The following is a 20,856-nucleotide window of genomic DNA, read 5'->3' on the forward strand; positions in this document are numbered from 1 at the left end:
GTTCAGAAACTGTGAATTCAAGCAAATGTCCAGCACACAGCTGGATAAACACACCATGCAATGGGTGAGCAACAGGCTCATGCATTGGGCACTAAGGGTTGCAGTGAATGGGATGACATCAGACTGATGACCTGTCATGAGTGGAGTCTCACAGGGCTCCATCCCCAGCCCTGTGCTCTTCCACATCTTCATAAATGATTTGGAGGCAGGACTAGAAAGGGATACCGGGCAAGTTTGCAGATGATACAAAACAGGGAGGAGCTGCTGACTCCCTCCAGGGCAGGGAGCCCTGCAGAGAGACCTTGACAAATCAGAGGGCTGGGCAAGCACCAACCACATGAAGTTCAACAAGGGAAAGTGCTGGATTCTGCACCTGGGATGGGAAACTCTGGACGTAGGGACAGGCTGGGGAATGAGATGCTGGAAAGCAGTGCCATGGAAATGGGACCTAGGAGTCCTGGTCAGTGGAAAGCTGAACATGAGCCAGCAGTGCCCTGGCAGCCAGGATGGACAACCGTTTACAGGGGACATCAGGCACAGCATCACCAGCCAGGCAAGGGAGGGGATTGTCCTGCTCTGCTCTGAGCTGGGGCAGCCTCACCTCCAGTGCTGGGGGCAGTTTTGGGCACCGCAATGTAAGAAAGACATTAAACTATTAGAGAGTGTCCAAAGGAGAGCACAAAGATGGGGAAGGGCCTTGAGGGGAAGCCGTGTGAGGAGCAGCTGAGGGCACTTGGTCTGTTCAGCCTGGAGGAGATTGAGGGGAGACCTCACTGCAGGGACAACTTCATTGTGAGGGGAAGAGGAGGGGCAGGCACTGATCTCTGCTCTGGGGTGACAGCCACAGGACCCGAGGGAATGGCCTGAAGCTGTGTCAGGGGAGGTTTGGGATATTAGAAAAAGTTTCTTCTCCCAGGGGGTGGTTGGACATAGGAGCAGGCTCTCAAGGGAAGTGATCACAGCACCAAGCCTGAGAGAGTTCAAGAAGTGTTTGGACAGTGTTCTCATGGACATGATGTGACTCTTGGGGGGGGTGCTGAGCAGGGCCAGGAGTTTGACTTTGATGATCCTTGTGGGTCCCGTCTGATTCAGCTTGTTCTGTGATTTTGTGATTTTGTGAAATAAGTATTGAAATACAAGCAAAAACATACAAACAAAGAAATCTCTTAAGAATCCAGAGTAGACATACCTACAATGAAAAAATCCACCTAAAGTGAAGGTGATGGTAAATCACAGACACACAGTGGAACTAAGTTCAGTCCTGAGGACCCTGAATTGTGGGTGAGTTACAAAGGTGAATTAGCAAAATAAATACTGGCCGTTTTAGACTTTTAGGTTTCCATGAAATACCTAAGGAAAGGGTGTATATCATGGACAGGACAACAATAATAACTTTGGTATCACATCTGAACCAGACAGGAATTGGCTAATTGTACCATATGAAGATATGATCACAGGAAATGTATGGCTCACAAAGATATATATATATATATATATATATGTTTTCTTTTTCCAAGAGACCAAAATTCCATACACATGAAAAAAAAATAATAGGAAAAACTGAAAAACAGTCAGCAAATGGCATGATGTGTGAAACACAAGACTTGGTATACTGGCCCTCAAAATCTAGTGATTTGACTAAAAAAGGGGGAGCAAGTCAACTTTTTCACAGAACGTAAGAAACTGGATAAAAATATTATGACCAAATACTTGTCCAAGTAGCAGAAATGTTTGATGAGGTGATATTTTTGAGAAACTAAATGTGTGAACAGGATTTTGGCTGATTGGGTTGAGTGCCTACCAAGACCAGCTTGTAAAAAGTTGCAAACTGTCAGAAAACACTTTTAAAGTTATTTTCTGAAAATTTTTGGTACTGGTAACATTTCAGTATATATCAACCAAGATGCACTTAGGTCTCCCAGTGGTTAAAACATGCACAGATGAACACCTAGGGAAGCTCTCTTGATGAGGTTTGGCAATTGGGAAATTGCAAGAAGTAATTTTTGAAAGAACACTGCAGATATCATTTTCAGAATCTCCAGCATTTAGCAATTCCAAGCATGCTAAGGCCAAAGAATAAAAGAATGAACATGCTGCCCTACTCTGCAGTACAGCATGTCAGGTGTTATCAGTTAATTCACATGCACACGACCAGCCATAACAATTAGCCTAAACCCCTTGCAGCAATACAAAATCAATAAGGATGCCCAGGGCATATAAAAGGATTCAGAGTTCTGGTGTCTGTTCTATACTTGTTTTGGACAGGGAAAAGATACAAAATTCTTCACAAACATTTCAAAAGGAAAGTTTTGGATCTGTGTTGCTACAGAGGCATGTGCTTGAACTTCTGCCTCTAATGTGACATCAGAAATGTGACTACAGCAGAAAAAAATGCATGAAGAAATCACAGAGGAAGTGCGAAGGCCTGGGTACAGCTGTACAGAGCTTCTTTGTTTTCAATACAAGGAAAAAATTAAAACAAAAATTAGATAGTTTACTGTGGATATCTCACTAAAGAGAAAGAAAATCTGAACAAGAATAGAGAAGGGTAAAAAAATTTTGGAAAGTAGAAAATTATGCTCTAATGTGTCTTTTATGCTGTCATCTCCTTTAAGGAATTCTCTTAGATGTTTAGCTGGACCTGACACATAAACAAGTGGTATGGCACAAAGCAGTGAGTGCAAATGGCTGAAAAATGCTATGTTTAAAGGTGATGCAGTATCTGGGACAGAGCAGGATAGACCTGGAGAAGTCAGCGCTTCTCATTGCCCTTTTCCCAGTTTGAAAGAGGGTATGCAGTGATCATCAGAGTGTCCCTAGAAGAACCATGCCCCCCAGGAGCTTTGGGCACCTGCAGGTCCTCAGCAATTGGCCCATGATGGTAATGTGGAGTGAGTCTGCTGGTCTGGGGAGGCAGAGGATGCTGAGGAAGGTTAGCACAGTTTCAGTGGTAGGAATCATGCATTGTGTCTGATATAATAAATAAGAGATTATGAAAAACATAAATAAATGGCATCTATGTAATTCAGCTGCTGGGTTGTTCTATCAGATTCAAAGCTGGTTTTATTTGAAATAAAAATTCACAGCTTTTACCTGTTGCACAGGAATAAAGAAGAAGCGTGGCTGATGGGTGCCATGCCAGGTATAAATACCAGAAGCTAAAAGGAAGTTTGATAGCAGAAGTCTTATAGGTAACATATTGACTAAGCATTTAACAGGGTTTTTCATATTGTACCAATAGATTTGTAGTTGTGCATTTGAGTAACATGCACAAATTTGATTTCTCAATAATACTCTTTTTAATGTAGAATCTACATGGAAATTCTAAATTATAATGTGGAAAATCGAGTGCACTAAAAGTATCACATCCATTATAAAACTGATAAAAGATAAAAAGGTGCATAAATTTCACTTCATGCTTATTGTGTATTGCACTGGGAACTGAAGTGAGGCCTCTGGTTGTGATTTACATGCCACTAATAGGTTCTATTCTGGGTTATGTTTTCAGATTTATGGCTGTCTTTCCCTCTGTTCAACTGCAGTTGGAAAGAATTAAAACATGAGTTTTTTAAGTGTATGTATGCACATGTGGACATGCTTGTTAGCTGTTTAGACCAAAGATATGCCCTTTTTAGTGCTGAACCAGGAAAAACACAAATGTGTTCAAATTTATTATTGTTTTAAATTATGAGTATTCTGACCTGGTTGTTTTAATCTGGAAAATAGCCAGTAAAACACAATTGACTGTAGTCCTACACCAGCTTCTGCATCATAATTATTTAACACCCAGACATTTGTCAAGTTTCATTGAGACAGACCAGTTTGTGCTTCCCCTCACATCCCAATGGCATATCTTTAAAGTGTACAGCCCAGCTTTAGAGGTTAGTACCTGGAATCAGTAGAGGGGTTTTTTTGGCTTTAGAGACAGATGATAAGCTGAGGTGTTCTGTTGTTGCTTTAATTGAATGATAAAACAATCTCATCCTCTTTAACTATGAGTAATAGAGCATTGCTATTTGGATAGTATCAAATGTTCATGTGTCACCATAAAGATATTTCAGCAGCTGGTGACATACTTAAACCAGTCAGCCATAAATTAAAGTATGACAACATGTTTATTCTCCCTCCTTTCAAAATGACTTGGAAAAACTGGACTTGCCTGTTATGAGATTTTAGAGAAGAGGGGATGTATCCCAAGCAGTATCAGATGACATTGTTCCTCATGTTCTGCTGTTGTGTTAGTGTAGTGAGGCTCGCTGATTTACACCTGGTGAGGATCTGCAGTGCAGCTACACTGAAGAGATGTTGTCTTCAGAAGGGACACAGTTGTGGCTCTACTACAGCTTATTTCAGAGGATTAATTTTGTCTGTTCTTGTCCATTTCTCTGACTTCTGACAATGTCAGTTGTAAACACAGTTCTCCTATGAGCTCAAGGGAGGCAGCTCCTCACATCAGTCTGCAGCTGTGTTGTACTATTTCATTAGCTACTTGTTGTACTACTTCCATATTTGGAATAATTAAAATCACCATTTCCATACAAGAAATATAATTAAAATAAGAGCAGAGACATTTTCTTGTGGTTGGATTTCTTATATCCAAGTCTCAGCTCATTTACACATAGCAAAATAACCAGAAGCATCCTAGATCAGCACAGCATGCTCAACTTTGGTCATCTTCTTATTGCAAAAATGGTTCTAATTCCCCAAAGTTGCAGTCTACAGTGAAGGCACCTGATCCATCATCAGCAAATTGTTTTCAGTTTTAATAAGCATTTATGCTAAAGAGTGAGAAAGCTGTTATACAAACTTTTTTTTTTTGCTGTTAAATTGTTATGCTTAGGGAAATTAAAAACTGCTTGAGAAGCATATTAATGTAAACAGTTTCAACGAGTCATGTATCCTAATTGAATAAGAGGGAAAAAAAGGTGGGGAAAGTGCTGGATTGTACAAAGTATGCTTGATTTGCTTAATCATCCATGCTGTTGATTAGAGTTCTCCAGGACCTTTTATTAACAGAAACCCTGCTCTGGATGACCTCTTATTTTCTTTTCCTGCCATTTGTGGCATTCCTTCCTTGCTCCAGTGATCTAAAAACCCAGGCACACACAGATGTAAAAACCTTCAGGAGGACAGTGCTAGGCAAAAGAACTGAACCTTGTCAGTCCAAGTGTGCCAGCCTTGCTTCTCTTGCATGTGCATGGCTCCCCATGACAACTGGAGCTACAAGTGCAGAAACATTTCAGAAGGAAAAGCACATCAATTTGGATGAATTGTGCTTTGAGAAGAAAAAAAAACTTTCCAATGTCTGAACTACCAATGCATCTGCCATAGTGGTTACTGGGAGGTGCCAACTGCGAGCTTGAACAGCCAAAAAAGTGACAGACTGTGGTAATTCTGGTGTAAGGCCAAATGCAGCTGTGATTGGAAAAGGATAAGATAGGGAAAAAGCAAGAAATGGCAAAGGCCAATGCACCTCGGGTCTATCTAGAAAGGGAAGGGTTAGGTTTCCAGTAAATCTTCACTTGCTCATCAGTTCAAATCCAGCCCTGCTTAATTTTGAAGAGGGCCAGATTTATAAACAGTGCAAGATTTTCCCATTCTGATGTAAATGTTGTTTCTCATTCCCATAAGTAATTCAAAATTAATGATGTTCCATTCTATTATATGTAGGACAGAGATACTTGGAATGCATCTTTTCTTCAGTCTACAAGTCTACAAAGCACGAAGTCTAACAATTTATTCCATCACATGCCTTTCCAATTATGTTCTGATCTTCTGTTTCAATTGCTAGGAACTAAACCCAAGTTATTTCAAAGCCCAGATTTATGCTTAAGTTGGCAATAAGCCTTCCAAATGAAATATAAAAATTCAAATCCTGATCTTGTTTGGGATGCATCCATCCAATTTTTGCCCATGGAAGACCAAGAACCTTGTAACTATACAGCTGCCATAAGAAAAAATCATGTCATACCTTGGCCTGTATTAACCCTGACAAACATTTGCCTTAACGTTTCGACTGAGTGTCCTGACAATTAAAATATTATTTTTTTAAACAGTAATATGGAATTACTTGTCTCTCTCTGGTTTTGACCTGAAGCAATCCAAAATAAAACATATTTGTTGTGTGTACTCCTATGAAGAGTTCTGTTTCAATGCATTCAATGTTTTTTTTGGAAAATCCTTTCCCTTTAGACTTTAATATATTTTATATTTATTCCCTTCAAAATAATCTTTTCTTTGAGGAATTAGGAATCATTAGGATATAAGATCAGTTGGAAACATCAATATTTCAGTAAGTGCAAAAATAAGTGTGAAACCCCATCTACATTTTTGTCAATGTCTTTTATTAAAGCTTATAGCATACTTTAAAATCTTCAGAAATTTGTTATGGGTGGAAGAAAATCTTATATAACATTTTTAAAAGCAGCAGTTCTTTTAGTATCCCAGTACACAGAGACATATTTACTGCATTTGAGCTCAATATAATTACAGTTGGTAATTGTTTTAAGTAGTAGAAAAAATTGTTTAAGTAGTAGAAATCTTAGTTAATTTTGAGATGATATTACCGTGCATAAATTTGTAATAGTTTTAGAAATGCTAACTTTTCCTCAAGGAATGAAGAGAGATATTTCACATTGTTTCCTCAAGAAAAACCTTATACTCTTACCCCACTCACCAAAAAAAATTTTTTCTCTCCCAAAATAGATATATCTCCAAGAAGTTACTCTTTTTAGTATATGTTTCTGTGTGTGAGAGACAAATATGATTTCTGTTTCTAACACACAAAGGCACCATATAGTACACAGACTCTCAGAAAAGTGCTTTCAGCACACAATAACTTTTCTCATCTTTGTCTCACTGAGCGAGCATAGCACCTGGTAATGGCTAACAATAATATAGATGATAAATACAAAACTGCACAGCACTGTTAAGAAGCAGAAAAGTAAACTTTCCCAAAAGATTACCTCTTTCCAACTCCTACCAGAAGTTTTGTGATACTATTTGAAGTTAGTGAAGCTGTGGATTGATGCTTCCAGGATTGTTAAGTACTTTCTGTCCTTGCCAGTTCCCCATCAGAGGCCCTGCCAGGGTCTAGAGTACAGGAGAGGACACACTCCTGTGTGTGTGGATCAGCTTCTGGAAGATGCCTGGGACAATTTCACTGTACTTACAAAACCTATCGCCTGTCTCTGTACGCACCGTATGTTTTCCAGGGAAACAACAAACTTTAGTCGAATGAAATGTGATTAAGTTTTAACAAAAAAAAGGATTTTGTTGGAAGCAAAGACTTTTTCATGCTTCTCAGCCCTCCTTTCCTTCAGTATCTTTTACCCTAACCCAAAGAAAAAGCTTCCTTAGGAGAATCAGATGTCGGAGGGCCTGGATGCCTGCCATCAACCCTCGTAAATTCAGAGGCATCATTGAACAATGTGTAAACCAGATTTGACAATTCATGATTTAACTACCATTATAAAAGTGGTAGTTAAATAACTAAAATACATATTCTTCTTTTTTTCCAGTTGGCTTCCTGTCCATTTTATTCTTGGCCTACACAGAATTTCCTACAAGGAAATGTACCACAGGGTAGCCAAATATTAGGAATTATTATTACTATATGGGGAACTTTTTCAATTTTGTACATAATCCTTTCTGAAGTTGTGCAATAACACTGCCCATGGAATTAAGTTGAAGTCTCTTGTAGCGGAGTAAAAAGAAAAGCTTAAACAATCACACTCATTTTTCCATGTGTTCTTTTCTAATAAAAATGTGGTATTTTCTTCAGCCACGTTTTAGCAGAGGGATCTTATTCTACTTTTGTGACTCATGCATTCAATACGGGATTTACAAAACCAAAAAATGAAGACACTGAAGAAGCCTCTAAAAGTGTTTTTAGTGTAATGTTGCTACACAAGCTAACGTTTTAGGAAAGAATGCTAGGTTTTCAAATTGTTCTGCGACAGCAAAAGTAAATAAGTCTACAATGTTTCAGTGGACTGCCACTAATCATAATCTAGTAAAGAACCATTACGTGGCACAACATTAATAATGCCACTTGTTCACATAAATTATTGCCTCAGCTGACACATTGGCTTGTAGAGTTGTAGGGTCTCACAGTCTAAAAACATGCAAAATGTTTATTGGGGGAAAGTCAATATTGGATGAACCCTACTCTTGCAGATATTCCTTTATATAATTCATTTGCAGTGCTTTCTTACTGGTACCTCACTAGGACAGGAATAACAAATTATTTGGTTGGCAAGGAACAACTTACTTCTTGACACAGAAATACATTGGGCTGCCAAATAAAACACAACTTCCATCCTTTTCTTCTTGATGGGCTGTTTAAGAAACTCTATGGAGTACTCTTCTCCTTTTGTGAACACACAGATTTTTATTTTGTCATTTAAAAACACATGACTTTGTGATGGTACTCCAGAAGAGTATCTAAGTCTGCAATTCCATACAGTGCGTATGTACTATATCACTGCATACTATTGAGCTGCAGATCTCCTTAGGGTATGAAGCTGAATTGTGCTCCAAGCTCTATTACTGCAACCCTGTTGACCTCACTGTTGAAATTGAAATTTTAGAATAAAAATTGCATAAATACATGCTGGTGCTTTTAAAATAGACAGTCTTAAAGAAGGTTCCAATGTGAAAGAAAGGCATGCCAAACAAGCAAGGCAAAATTTCTAAATGCTTTAGAATGCCTAGGGTGGGCATTCATTTATTGCCTTACAATTACATACCCATTGTATGTAATTACACTTGCACGTATCTTAACCTACTGCTGGGAACAGATTGATTTCTCAAATTCACAATCTCAGTTATTTCACCTGTATATTGCAACAATGAATATATCTCAGAAAACTTTTAGCCTTTAGATTAAGAACTAATTTTATGGATGTGGATGTGGAACATTTTTCACTAGCTGTATAAATGACTGTGTTCTGATGCTCAATATACAAAGTCTTTGAGTATTTTGCTCTGATATTTTTGTATATTATTCAGTTCTTCAGTGTTTCATGTTCATCAATCAGTAGTAATAAGTAAAGAAGTAGTCAGTCTTAGCTGATACTTAATGTTAATCAAGTTAGATCTAAACCATTCACTGTGAAGCTCTGGGGACTGTGTTCTGCTTGTAGATGTGTAAGAATCCTGGGCAGCAGGATCCCAGATTTGGTTTGGGATATTCAGATCCTCAAGGTGGATTGTTAGACGCAAACAGTAGTGATAAGTATCCTGATGTTTAAGTGTTGGTTCTCTGTAACAGGCATTTTTCTTATTTGCCATTTCCAGGAATTTGTCATGATTGTTGTCTTTGGTTTGGAATTTATTATTCGCATCTGGTCTGCTGGGTGCTGTTGTCGATACCGAGGATGGCAAGGAAGACTGCGCTTTGCAAGGAAACCCTTCTGTGTAATAGGTGAGTGTCCCAGCTCTAGTTTATTTTAAGATAAACACTTTCCCTCTTCTGTTTTGTTTCTGAATGAAAACTGCTAGAATCAGACTCTGTTTACAGCAACCAGCTGTCAGTTCAGGCTAGCTGTGTGTCATCTGCCCAGGTTTTCTTTAGATATAAATCGTGACATCCCTAAGAACCCAGTCAGCCCATGTTTCTCATGTTCTCCAGAAGACATTTTCCTATGAATCTCATACAGCTGGTCAATATATTGGACAAATGAGGCGTTGAGAGCTGATCTCATAGATAATCAGAGGAGATGTATGCTTTGAACGCAGACACTACATCTTGTACATACATGCATAGATACCACATACATATGTGTACATATCATGTTCTTCCTATTTAACCTCTGTGATCACACACTGCAAGAAGTTTGAAAACCTCTCTAAACCAATCTTCTCACAACACTGCTGCTTCCTGTTTTGCTGTTCTCTGCATGACCATCCACACATCAGCTCTTCAGTGACACTAGCATAGGGCACAGTATCTTCTTCGTTATTTCTTCTGCCTCTCTTTAATTTTCCTTCCCTTCTTTGCTTTAGAATTTCTCAGTGCCAATGGTGAATAGACTCACGATCAACCAAAACCCTATTTTGAAGAGGGATCTGAAGGAAAACTGTTTCCCAATAAAGGCAGAAACCAAAGATCAAATTCATCTGATAATTTATTATTTTTCTAATAGTTTGGAGAAAATGCTTTTTATAGATCCTCTGTGAAACTTCAGGATAGCAATATCCAAAGTGCTCTCTCAGATTCCTTCCTCTCTCCAGCCTTTAATTTCATCTGCCTATATGTTAATACAATTATTATGTATCAGCTGGGGCAGGAAATATGTTCTTCCGTGCATCTCTACATCAGCTAGTACATGGAGTCATATGCCTACAGCCATGAAACACATGGGTTTCAGTGTAAGCAGCAGATGAATGCCATCCTGGTTTAAACAACAGTTACATAGTGTTCCTTGGCACACCAGACCAGTATACTGGTTAGGGCTAATATGTAGAGCAAGTTTTTTTCCTACCTGGTAAATCCACACTTTCTCCCACTAAGCCACTCCTGCAGTGGAGGAAGTTGCATGAGCAGCTAGGAAGACACCCCAGATTTTGTCCCCCTCAGAAAGAAACACCCCATCTATGGTGTTTTATGAAAATATGGGAGAGGGGCAAGCATCAGGATTGGCATTTGTTTTGTTTGGGAAGCGGGAGAGGTAGGTAGGTAGGTACCTTGCCAGGTCACACACTTGCTCCAAGATTTTCATGCCTGGCAGAAAGTGGAAATCAAAAAACATGTGGCTCCTTAGCCAGACTTACTATTATTCCAAGATTTCATGGTGCACTTGAAATTTTGCAGTAGTCAGGTTTTGTCAGGACACAGTCATAAGAAAACACCACTGTTAATTTAGTAAAACTAACTTACTAGAACTTTACAGCTTTAATAAAAACACCTTTAATGATTTTGAAGTTACCAGAACCATTTGACTTCTCAGAATGTTTGTTTTGCTACTCTTACAAATGCCACTATATAGAAACACAAGCAGCTTGTTTGATTCAGCTTTTGTGTCTCCTCCCTTTCCTGTCTCCACTCAACTGGAAAGTTTCATACCAGTGATTAACTTCACTTTGAGGTGTTAATTCTCAGCGAATTTGAATGCAGAAGTTCTTCCTTGTACAAAATTCTGCGTATTTAAAAGACGTAGATGTGGTGCTTAGGGACGTAGTTCAGAGGTGGACTTGCCAATGCTGGGTTAACAGTTTGACTCAATGATCTTAAAGGTTCTATCCAACCTAAATAATTCTATGATTCACAGGGAGACTATAGGTTTCTATGCATTCCTTAACACTACTCATATCTACCCTCCTACTGTTGGTGAAATAGTTCAGGCAGGTCTTCTGGCACAGATCACCCTGAGGGTTTACTTCACCCAATTATGGCATTTCCTCCATTCTTGGAAATTCACCTGCTCTTCTTGTTTCATCTATTTTTATGTAAACAGTCTCTGGCCTTAAAAGCATCTTTTCTTTCCCACTTGGAGCTCTATCACTTGCTAGTAGAAAACAGTCTATTGCTTGTGGATGCTTTCCTATGTCGGAGCTCCCCTGGTCTCTCTGACCTGCCTCAGCTAGCTGGGGTCAGAGAGAGAGGGGATTTTTATCTGGCATGGACAAAGGCAAAAGATTAGAGGAGGCTCTCCTTCCCAGGATGATCCAAGTTTGTTGTCCTGAAGAATTCCAGGGAGAAGAGAGAACATGGCAAATGCGGGGTATTTTCAATTCCAACTCAGGGGTGGAGGAACCCCGGGTCACAGCAACTCGGGGATGGCCAGGGGGAAAGGGAGGGGTTAAGGGAAGGGGAGAACCACGCTACAAACCAAGAGGGGAAACAGAACAAACCATCCTCAGTGCAGCACAAAACCAGAAATGTGCATTACAACATCCCTATGCTGGTGCACTGGATGGAAAACAAACTTTTTTTCTGCAGATTCTGCAAACTTAACCAATAGCTTGAATTTCTTGCCATTGTCTGTTCTGCATGTCTCTTCTTCTATTGATTGACTTCAGTCCATTTCTGGACTTTTAACATCCCAGAAGGAAATTTCTGATGTTCTGATGTTCAGCATCTTTCCAGATTTGATCTTTTGAGGAAAAACCAAGTCATCTTGCAGCTCTTGATACATAAAGTAATTATTTGCCTGACACCTTGGCCTTGCAGCCATGGCAAAGTGTGAGGCAGCAGCAAAGGTCAGAAGGCTGTGTTAGCCAGAGCACAACCAATGGATGATTGTCTCTCTTTACTCGTTGCTCATTACACCACATCCAAGATACTGCACCCCATTTTCCCCCTCCAACACCACACCTGGAAGACCTTAAAAAACTGGAGTGAGTTCAGTGAAGCCATGAGGATGATCAGTGCTAGAGCAGTTGCCCTTTGAGGAGATGCTGAGGGACCTGTATGTGTTCATCATGGAGAAAAGATGGCTTTGGGGGAATTCAGTGAAATCAGTGCTAAGGTCTCCTAAAGAGCACATGGCCAGTTTGGGCCTATTACTTTTAATTATTTACTTAGACATCCATTCAATTATTCTTTCAATTTATTGTTACAGTGGAACAATTATATTGTAGAATTTATTTAGAATTTAGAATTTAGAATTTAGTCTGTTTACTATTAATTAAATTTGCTATATATCTCCAGCAGATCTTTTCCCTGATTTTTTTTTTTTTTTGTGATTAAACACAAATCACATAGAGCAATGGCCTAAGGGCTAGAAATAACAAATTTGAGGATTGCCATAAGGGTCACATTTAGACAGCCTTTATTTTTTCCATTAATAACCTAATAACAAGAGAAGTTTTATTCAGGGCCAAAGCTCTGTGCTTATGTTAGTGTGCCTACAATGTCACTACTCTGACAAATTAGTTCATCAAGCATCGCTGTGTGCTACCAGGTTAGTAATTACATCTATCAAATTATTTGACAGTTTGGACTCTTATTTATTTCTGTAAAAATTGAAATAAGAGTGTAGTATTAAACCTTGCTTTATATTTTGTATCGTGTTTCCTGGCATCCCTCATTTTCCCTGATTGTACATGAGCTTGTGTACATAATATTAAGGGCATAGCAACACATCCTTACAGGCATGTAAGTTACTTAAATATGTATATATCCCTGCAAATCTTTAATGTCACAGGTATATTACCCTGAAGCTTGGCTGTTAGCACTGCAGAACAGTGTTGCTGTGTTGTGTTGCTCAGAAGAGCAGCAATACAAGCAATGCATATTCTAACTGCTCTCTGGAGCCTCTGGAGATCAGGGATGCTGACCAACCAGGAAGAACTTTATGCCTATGCCTTAGCTCACTGAAGATCTCCAAAATAAAAGAGGACAAGTCTAACTGGGAAGATATATGGCATCCATTCCCTGTCAAGCCATTTGGGGACACCGAAATAAATGAAGAGTCCATTGTCCTTCCTCTGGCAATGGGCTCCCAGATGGTGGTATGTGACCCGACAGAATTAAACTTCTGGCCACTCTCCTATGTGTATCAGAGGATAAACCATCACAGTGAGATCTCAGTCTGTGAAGGGAGTTTCCACTTGGGACACTGTAAAATCACTTCGAACACTTCTTGAACTCTCTCAGGCTTGGTGCTGTGATCACTTCCCTTGAGAGCCTGCTCCTATGTCCAACCACCCCCTGGGAGAAGAAACTTTTTCTAATATCCCAAACCTCCCCTGACACAGCTTCAGGCCATTCCCTCGGGTCCTGTGGCTGTCACCCCAGAGCAGAGATCAGTGCCTGCCCCTCCTCTTCCCCTCACAATGAAGTTGTCCCTGCAGTGAGGTCTCCCCTCAATCTCCTCCAGGCTGAACAGACCAAGTGCCCTCAGCTGCTCCTCACACGGCTTCCCCTCAAGGCCCTTCCCCATCTTTGTGCTCTCCTTTGGACACTCTCTAATAGTTTAATGTCTTTCTTACATTGCGGTGCCCAAAACTGCCCCCAGCACTGGAGGTGAGGCTGCCCCAGCTCAGAGCAGAGCAGGACAATCCCCTCCCTTGCCTGGCTGGTGATGCTGTGCCTGATGTCCCCTGTAAACGGTTGTCCATCCTGGCTGCCAGGGCACATTGCTGACTCTGGTGTCTAAACTTTATTCAATTTAAAGTTGGGGGTGGAAACTCCTATTACAGAATCTTCTCACTTTAAATTTGAGCCCACTTCTAGTAATATTACATTTCTCCAAGGCAACGACACTTCTTGGTGGTCCAGCTGAGTGAAAGATTTCATATATTTCAGTTAGTCCATTAGCAATTTCACCACAGCTGCTTCTATTTTACCTCTAGTCAAGCTACGGCATGATGGGAATGTCAAAAGTTCAAATTCTGTTGAGGCTGCAGAATGAGCAAATTCCCAACAGGAAGCTTAAGTCCATTATCTGTAATCAGGCCCTTGAACTTCATGGCTGGCAAACCTTGTTTCAGAGTATTAAGTGATAGCAGCGACTGTTGCTTATTACTGGATCTACTCTTCATTAATTAGAGTGGTAATGAACCATCATGTGGCACTTTGGTTAAAACTTTATCACACTTTTGTCAAACCTTTATAAACAAATCCATATCTAGTGTGTTACAAGATCTTCTGGACATTTAGTTTGAATTATTTCAATATACTTGTGTAATGACACATTATGTGTCTGTCATCTTGGTATTTAGGCACATTATATAGTTTAAATACAGACAGATGGTAAATCTGCTGCTCATGATAAACAATATAAACAGCCCCTTTCCAGTGTAATTTGAACTCTAAACAACCTAGAGATGGTCTGTAATTAAGTATATCCTTGACCAAGAAGACATATCTCACATCACATCTCATTATAAATCCCAGAAAAAGCAAGTTACAGCAAATTTCACGTTTAGCAACCTTCTGCCAGCCAAACTTGAACTCATTTCAGACACACCCTGCCCTCTTCACTCCAGAAAATACTCTGATAGTAGTAGTAGTAGTAGTAGTAGTAGTAGTAGTAGTAGTAGTAGTAGTAGTAGTAGTAGTAGTAGTAGTAGTAGTAGTAGCAGCAGCAGCAGCAGTATTTAGGTTTCAAATCAAAATTTCCTTATAATTTCAGCTGCCATAATTCTGTGCCATGAACAGAGATGCTCTTTAGGCTGCATTGGTCCCAAATTATGTAGGTTTTTAAAATTAATACTTAGGGTCATATCTTCATGTTTGACAGTTCTAAAAACAGCAATGCAGTTTTTAGAAACATGGAGAAAAAATAATGTCTGTTTAATATCACTATGGACTTTATCCTTTCACATTTACCTTGCTGCTGAGTAAGGTTACATTTGTTGGGATTAAATATTAAGCTCTGGTGTCCTCTTTCTAGAAGCTGTATGTCTGCTATTTAAAAGAAATCTAGTTTTGTAGAATGCAGTTCATGCTGAAGTTTCTTTCTGGTATGAGCAAGAGAATTCAGCAGCCTATGTTTGTTCATGCTGTAGTCTTTTGATCTTGCACTACTGTTACTATTGTGTTTGTGATATAGAGTAGATGAGCCCCCACTGTGAATTGGGCAACCTGGGATGTGCAGAATAAGGAGGAAGGTTTGTGATAGAAAGGCTGTTAAAAGACAGGGCATTTTATTAAAAAGAATTTATTTGTAATAATAGAATTCCTGCATTAGAAGGCCATAAAAGATACTTCCTTAAGTAATTATCCATTTCAAACAAGACTAATATAACTCAGTACCTGCACTGAAATGCTTAGCAATTGCTAATTCAGTTCCCTTTTGCTAGGAAAGTGTCCTAAAGTCAAATTATTTAGAATTAATGAGGCTCCTTGTCCATTCTCAGCCAGATTGTGTATATGATTTAAGAAGTCTTTCAAATTATTATTTATGTCTCATATTTGAATATCAGAAAATACATTTTCATAATGGTAATGATGATGATAATAATAATAATAGTAGTAATAATAATAATAATAATAATAATAATAATAATAATAATAATAAATGTTATCTATTATAAAATATCATGTAATACAAAAGTGTATCATTGCAATTCCATTCCTGTTTATGAGCTGTGACTTGGAAATGTATGATAAGGAAGGAAACAACTGACAGACCAAGCAGAAGTCAACCTTTTCTGGTTATGGTCTTTGTGTGTTCAGTTTTGCTCACATTTTTTAGGGTCTGGTTTTAAACTTGTTGCTACTAGAGGTACCCAGAATATGAAGTTGCTTAGACAAATACCTTTATTTTCATTATCTGGCTTTATGTGATTTGCTGTTCATTTTCTGCCTTACTGTGTTGAATTCCCATCATATCCAAGGACAGGATAGTTTCTCAGATACCATAATGGTGTGGAAGTTAGAGGTAGACAGGATTCTGCCAAATCCACTTATCTGCCTACTTGAGTGTATGGACTCTCTTTTTACTCAAAGTAGTAAAATGGTTTAATTTTCAATTTTTTTTTCACTCTTAGCATCTAAAAAAAAAAATTTAATGACATGAATAACATGTCAGAACATAACTGATATGCAATAAAATTCTCAGCTTTTTTGGCTTCTTTCCAGATGTTGTGCTGCAGATCAGCTGCTTTGATGTGTGACATTCTTTGCAATTCCCATTTCAGATCATGGTCAGCTCCTGGCTGTAGCTTCTCTCTGAGAAGAATTGCTACTTTGTACAAGTTCTGCTTTTGCAACAGTGAATTGTGCTTTCCAGGTAGAAATCTTGATACTTTAGGAATATTTTCATATTGGTCCAAAGCGAGCCTATTAGACTAGGTGTTCACTGTTCGGGTTTTTGCAATGGCCCATTACTTAGATTTCATTGCATGAATGCCTTGGCAGTCATGCAGCCTCCCACAGGACTGTGGTACCCCTGGCTTGAAGCAATGCTTTGCTTCAAAAGCCACCTTCAGTATGTCTTCTATTCTACTAATATGTCCATAATTACTCAAGGGTGCTTTTTCAGCATGTTACCATAAATCTGAATGCTAATGCCTTGGTGTGAGACATTAGACAACTGTTAATCTGACTGTTTGAGCTGTGATTAACTCTCTCACACGTGCTAGTCAGTCAAATCCTGCTTTCTCTGGTGCCCCAGCACCACCCCTGTCATCCCAAATGAAAACTAGAAGAGGTCTAAGTGGAGTACTTGCATTGGCATTTGCTGTAGGAGTCTCTCCAGAGTTATTTGAAAGCAACTATGCAAGACATACTGAGAAATTTTAAAGAGGAAAAGGAAAAGGAAAAGGAAAAGGAAAAGGAAAAGGAAAAGGAAAAGGAAAAGGAAAAGGAAAAGGAAAAGGAAAAGGAAGGAAATTTCAGCTGGAAGAGAGCTACAGTGATCATCTGGTCCAGTTCAAGGCTGACCAAAAGTCTCAGCATATTATTAAGGGCATTGTCCAATTGTACACATCTTCCCATGTTTGACACTCCACTCTATATATAAATACCTCCTAATGTCCAGTCTCTAAATGTCTCTAGATATTATATTGTGGGAAACTACCTCATTCATGATTGCCTGTATTAAGTCCACCAATTATTTTGCACAGGTAGCAGCTCCTTTTTCATTCACCCTGCAGTATACGAGCAGGCAACATGCTATTTCATATTTCCATTTCTTTGCTTCGTTTAGTTTATAATTATCTTTCTTATAAGTGCTGAATGTCCTGATTTTATTGCTCTCTGCTGAAGACTGGTTTATTTCTCTCAGGTCATCCCTTGTAAGTGAGGTGTTGAGGAAAAGGGTTGTTGGTGCAGTCGGCTAAGAACAGTAGTTTCATTTTGCTTGACTGTATTGCTGTTTAGAAACATAGACATTTTCAGTTGCTTTAGAGGTAGTGTTTGTTTCTTCACATGCAGTTCTCTGGTATCTACTCAGCTTTAATTTGTTAACTGTCAATGCTGACAGTTTAAAACTTAAGCTTTGCCCACTGTTACACTCAATATAATCAAATTGATTGCCAGATGTCTTCATCCAGCCTTGCCACTAGCTTATTAGTGATCACAAAGCTTGAAGAAGTGCAGCTTTCCGCAGATGTTTCCATTTTTTTTACATCCCTTTCAGAGAGCTGCATGTTGCCACCAGCAGTGCTGAAGTGACTGATGGGCACAGTAGTCCAGCGGGAGTTGCAGGAAATCTCTATTTTTATGATCATGCCTCAGATGGTTACACTCCAACTGCTACATTAGGAAAAGACTTGTGTATAAGAGAGAAAATACAGGTTTTGATTCCTTCTTTTTATACCTTCTATATTAAATACACAGGTTAGGAAGGATTTGACAATGTAATGATATTGTTACACTATGTAACAGTTACAGTGTTTATATCTCAAGTTTAATACAGCCAAGTAGAAATATTTGCATATTTCTAGATGTCAATTTGGGCATGTTCTGCACATTTTCATTTCCTCCCATGCCTACCACTTTAAATATCAGACCCCCCCATAACCTGTTGTTTCCCTTTAAAGAAAAATTACATTTTTTATCTTTAATCCTGTGCTGATAGCTCTCAAAACAGAGCTTTGTCCTTTGGTGATAGTCGATACTGCTGTCAATAACAGATCCAAAGAAGGTCACCATTAGATGCATTTTAACCAGCCTATGGAAGCTCCTAAATGGTGTAAAGGAAGCCACTCACTCTCACCCTTGTGTTGTGCAGTGCTGGTGTCCCAAAGCATGTGTGTGACCACCTGGGCAGCAGCCAGGGCAAAGGCAGAGCTCTTTCAGTCCTGGGGCTCCCCTTTGCCAGCCCAGTCTTTTCATGTTAGCCCCACAGTGGAGACTGTTCCGTTTCAGATGAAAATGTCACAAGGCAGAGTGGAGAGCTTGTCACACAGAATGACATGATGTATTGTCTTTAAGATCTCACTTTGTGAATGCTCCTGTTGGGTTTGGGAGAGTGGTACCAGATTTAGGGTTTTTTTCTTTCTGACAACCACCAAACAGAGCTTCTATTTCTTTCTTCATATCTCCCACACCAGGAAGTCTCAAATGTGGCTGTGTAACATGCCCCACACTAGTGTTCTCCAAATTACAGAAACGTTCTTGCTGTAACAGTACTCCCTCTTAGGCTACTCACACACAAATTACAGGTGGGATAACAGCTGGAGGTAAAGAGTGGCTGGAGATGTCTGGTTCTGTATGTAATCTGAATAAACGGTATTTACAGAAACAAAGGAGACCCAAGAGGCACTCACCAATTGTGCAGACATCCAAAATAGCTGTATAGGTTAGAAATGCAAGTTCTGCTTTTAGGCAGCAGGGAGAAGTTTTTGCCTCTGAAAGGAGGCTTAGTAACTAAAACTAAATGTAAGAACTCTTTCAGCCAACACTGAGGGACCCATGTTGCTGCCTTCAACATCTGCATTAGATACCTCAGCTAGATACTGGATACCTTCTATTTCTCCACCACCCTGTGAATTTGAGAGCAGATTTTTAATACTGCCTCTTCTCTCTCCACCTACGAACAAGCTTTTCCTCTCATTAGAAACATGATTTTCTCTCCCTGTTCATTTCAGCATCTTTACTTGCCAGTTTCCACCCATCCACTTTCGCCTTTCACTGCACTACGGGTTTTTCTGTTCCCATATTTTTTTGGCCTGTCCACTCCTGTGCCACTGTATCACCTTCACTTTTTCCACAGTCTGGGAATGTGTTAGATGAACATTTCCAGACCTCTTGCCTACCTGCCCCCACCTAAGGTTGAGTGTGATGAAAAGACCATGGAAGTGCACGTTCCTGCCTATGGATTCCTCCCCTTGCGGCTGCACGGATCCAACACAGACATAGCAATGCTTCCCTACAGGGCTGGATCACACAGGAGTCCTATATGGTGTCTTTCCACTTGCTGACTACTGCCAGAGACCCCTAATGATGGTGTTAATACCCGTAGCTCAAAATAGCCAATCACACATGGAGTAATCAGTGGCTGACTCACACAAGAATTTGGATCCCCTGAAAAATCTAATTCCAGCAATTCAGGGGAAAACATCCAAATTTTCTTTAATTTTCCCTGGTTATACCTTTATATCTCAGGGCAATCAACTTTACAAGTTAATTGCATTTTGTACTTTTTTAAAATCAAATTTAAATTTTCTTTTGATCTCACTTTTATAAGAAAGGGTAAATAGAAGGCATCGAACAAACCTTCTTATCTTCCACTAGTTTGCATACCTTTATCTGCTGCCTCATATTTGTCTTCTGACTAGCCACTCCTAAATTATTCAGCCCTTTCTCTGTACACAAGTTTTGCCATGCTGTAACTATTTTGCTTTTTTCCTTGACAATTACTTTGTGGTTTGCTTACAGCCTGATGTAATGAGCATCTTTAGTTCTCAGGGGCGTGTGTGTCTGACTATCCATCCTGTTGCCTTTCCCTCCAGAAATTTGCAGTTGTTTTTCTCTCCACTGCAGTAGCCTTTTTCACTAAAGTCTACTGTCATCTAGCAACATACAGACATAGTAGAGTGACTAAAAACCTTGTTTTCCACTGCTTTCAGGGCACAAAACTGTTAGTGGACAGAGTAAGTGAAGATTTATGGAAAGAATCTGCATGTGTTACTCACTGTTTTTTTAGACGAACAAAAATCAGGTTGGAGAACACTAAATAAATACACAATTTTAAATGTTTCTTTCAGCCCTTCTTAAAGCCAGATAAGACTTGTACTGAATAAATAGTGTTTTATTCCTTCTGGCAGGTATATATTAATTATGTTAAAGATCAATTATTGGAAAAGGTTAATAAATAATAAATCCATGAAAGGCTTGCAATTGAACTTAATTTTAGCTTGCAGGAGGCCCTTAGATTTTTGAGATTTATTGAGCCAACTGTTCATAACATGAAGATGTTTGCTAAGGATTTATTCAGTCCATAGAAAGATTGTGTA

General features: G+C 39.2%; 1 protein-coding gene across 5 annotated transcripts in view; it reads left to right on the forward strand.

The window, feature by feature from the left end:
* The window catches only part of KCNQ5 (potassium voltage-gated channel subfamily Q member 5), a 274,662-nt gene that overhangs the window by 198,675 nt on the left and 55,131 nt on the right, over positions 1–20,856 (forward strand). For all 5 annotated transcript variants that reach the window (XM_062488582.1, XM_062488578.1, XM_062488581.1 and 2 more), the window contains exon 3: positions 9,301–9,427. In XM_062488582.1, coding sequence (XP_062344566.1) covers positions 9,301–9,427 — 127 coding nt within the window. The remainder of the gene's footprint in view (positions 1–9,300; positions 9,428–20,856) is intronic.

This window comes from Cinclus cinclus, chromosome 3 (genome assembly GCF_963662255.1).
Source record: "Cinclus cinclus chromosome 3, bCinCin1.1, whole genome shotgun sequence".
NCBI classification, from domain to species: domain Eukaryota; kingdom Metazoa; phylum Chordata; class Aves; order Passeriformes; family Cinclidae; genus Cinclus; species Cinclus cinclus.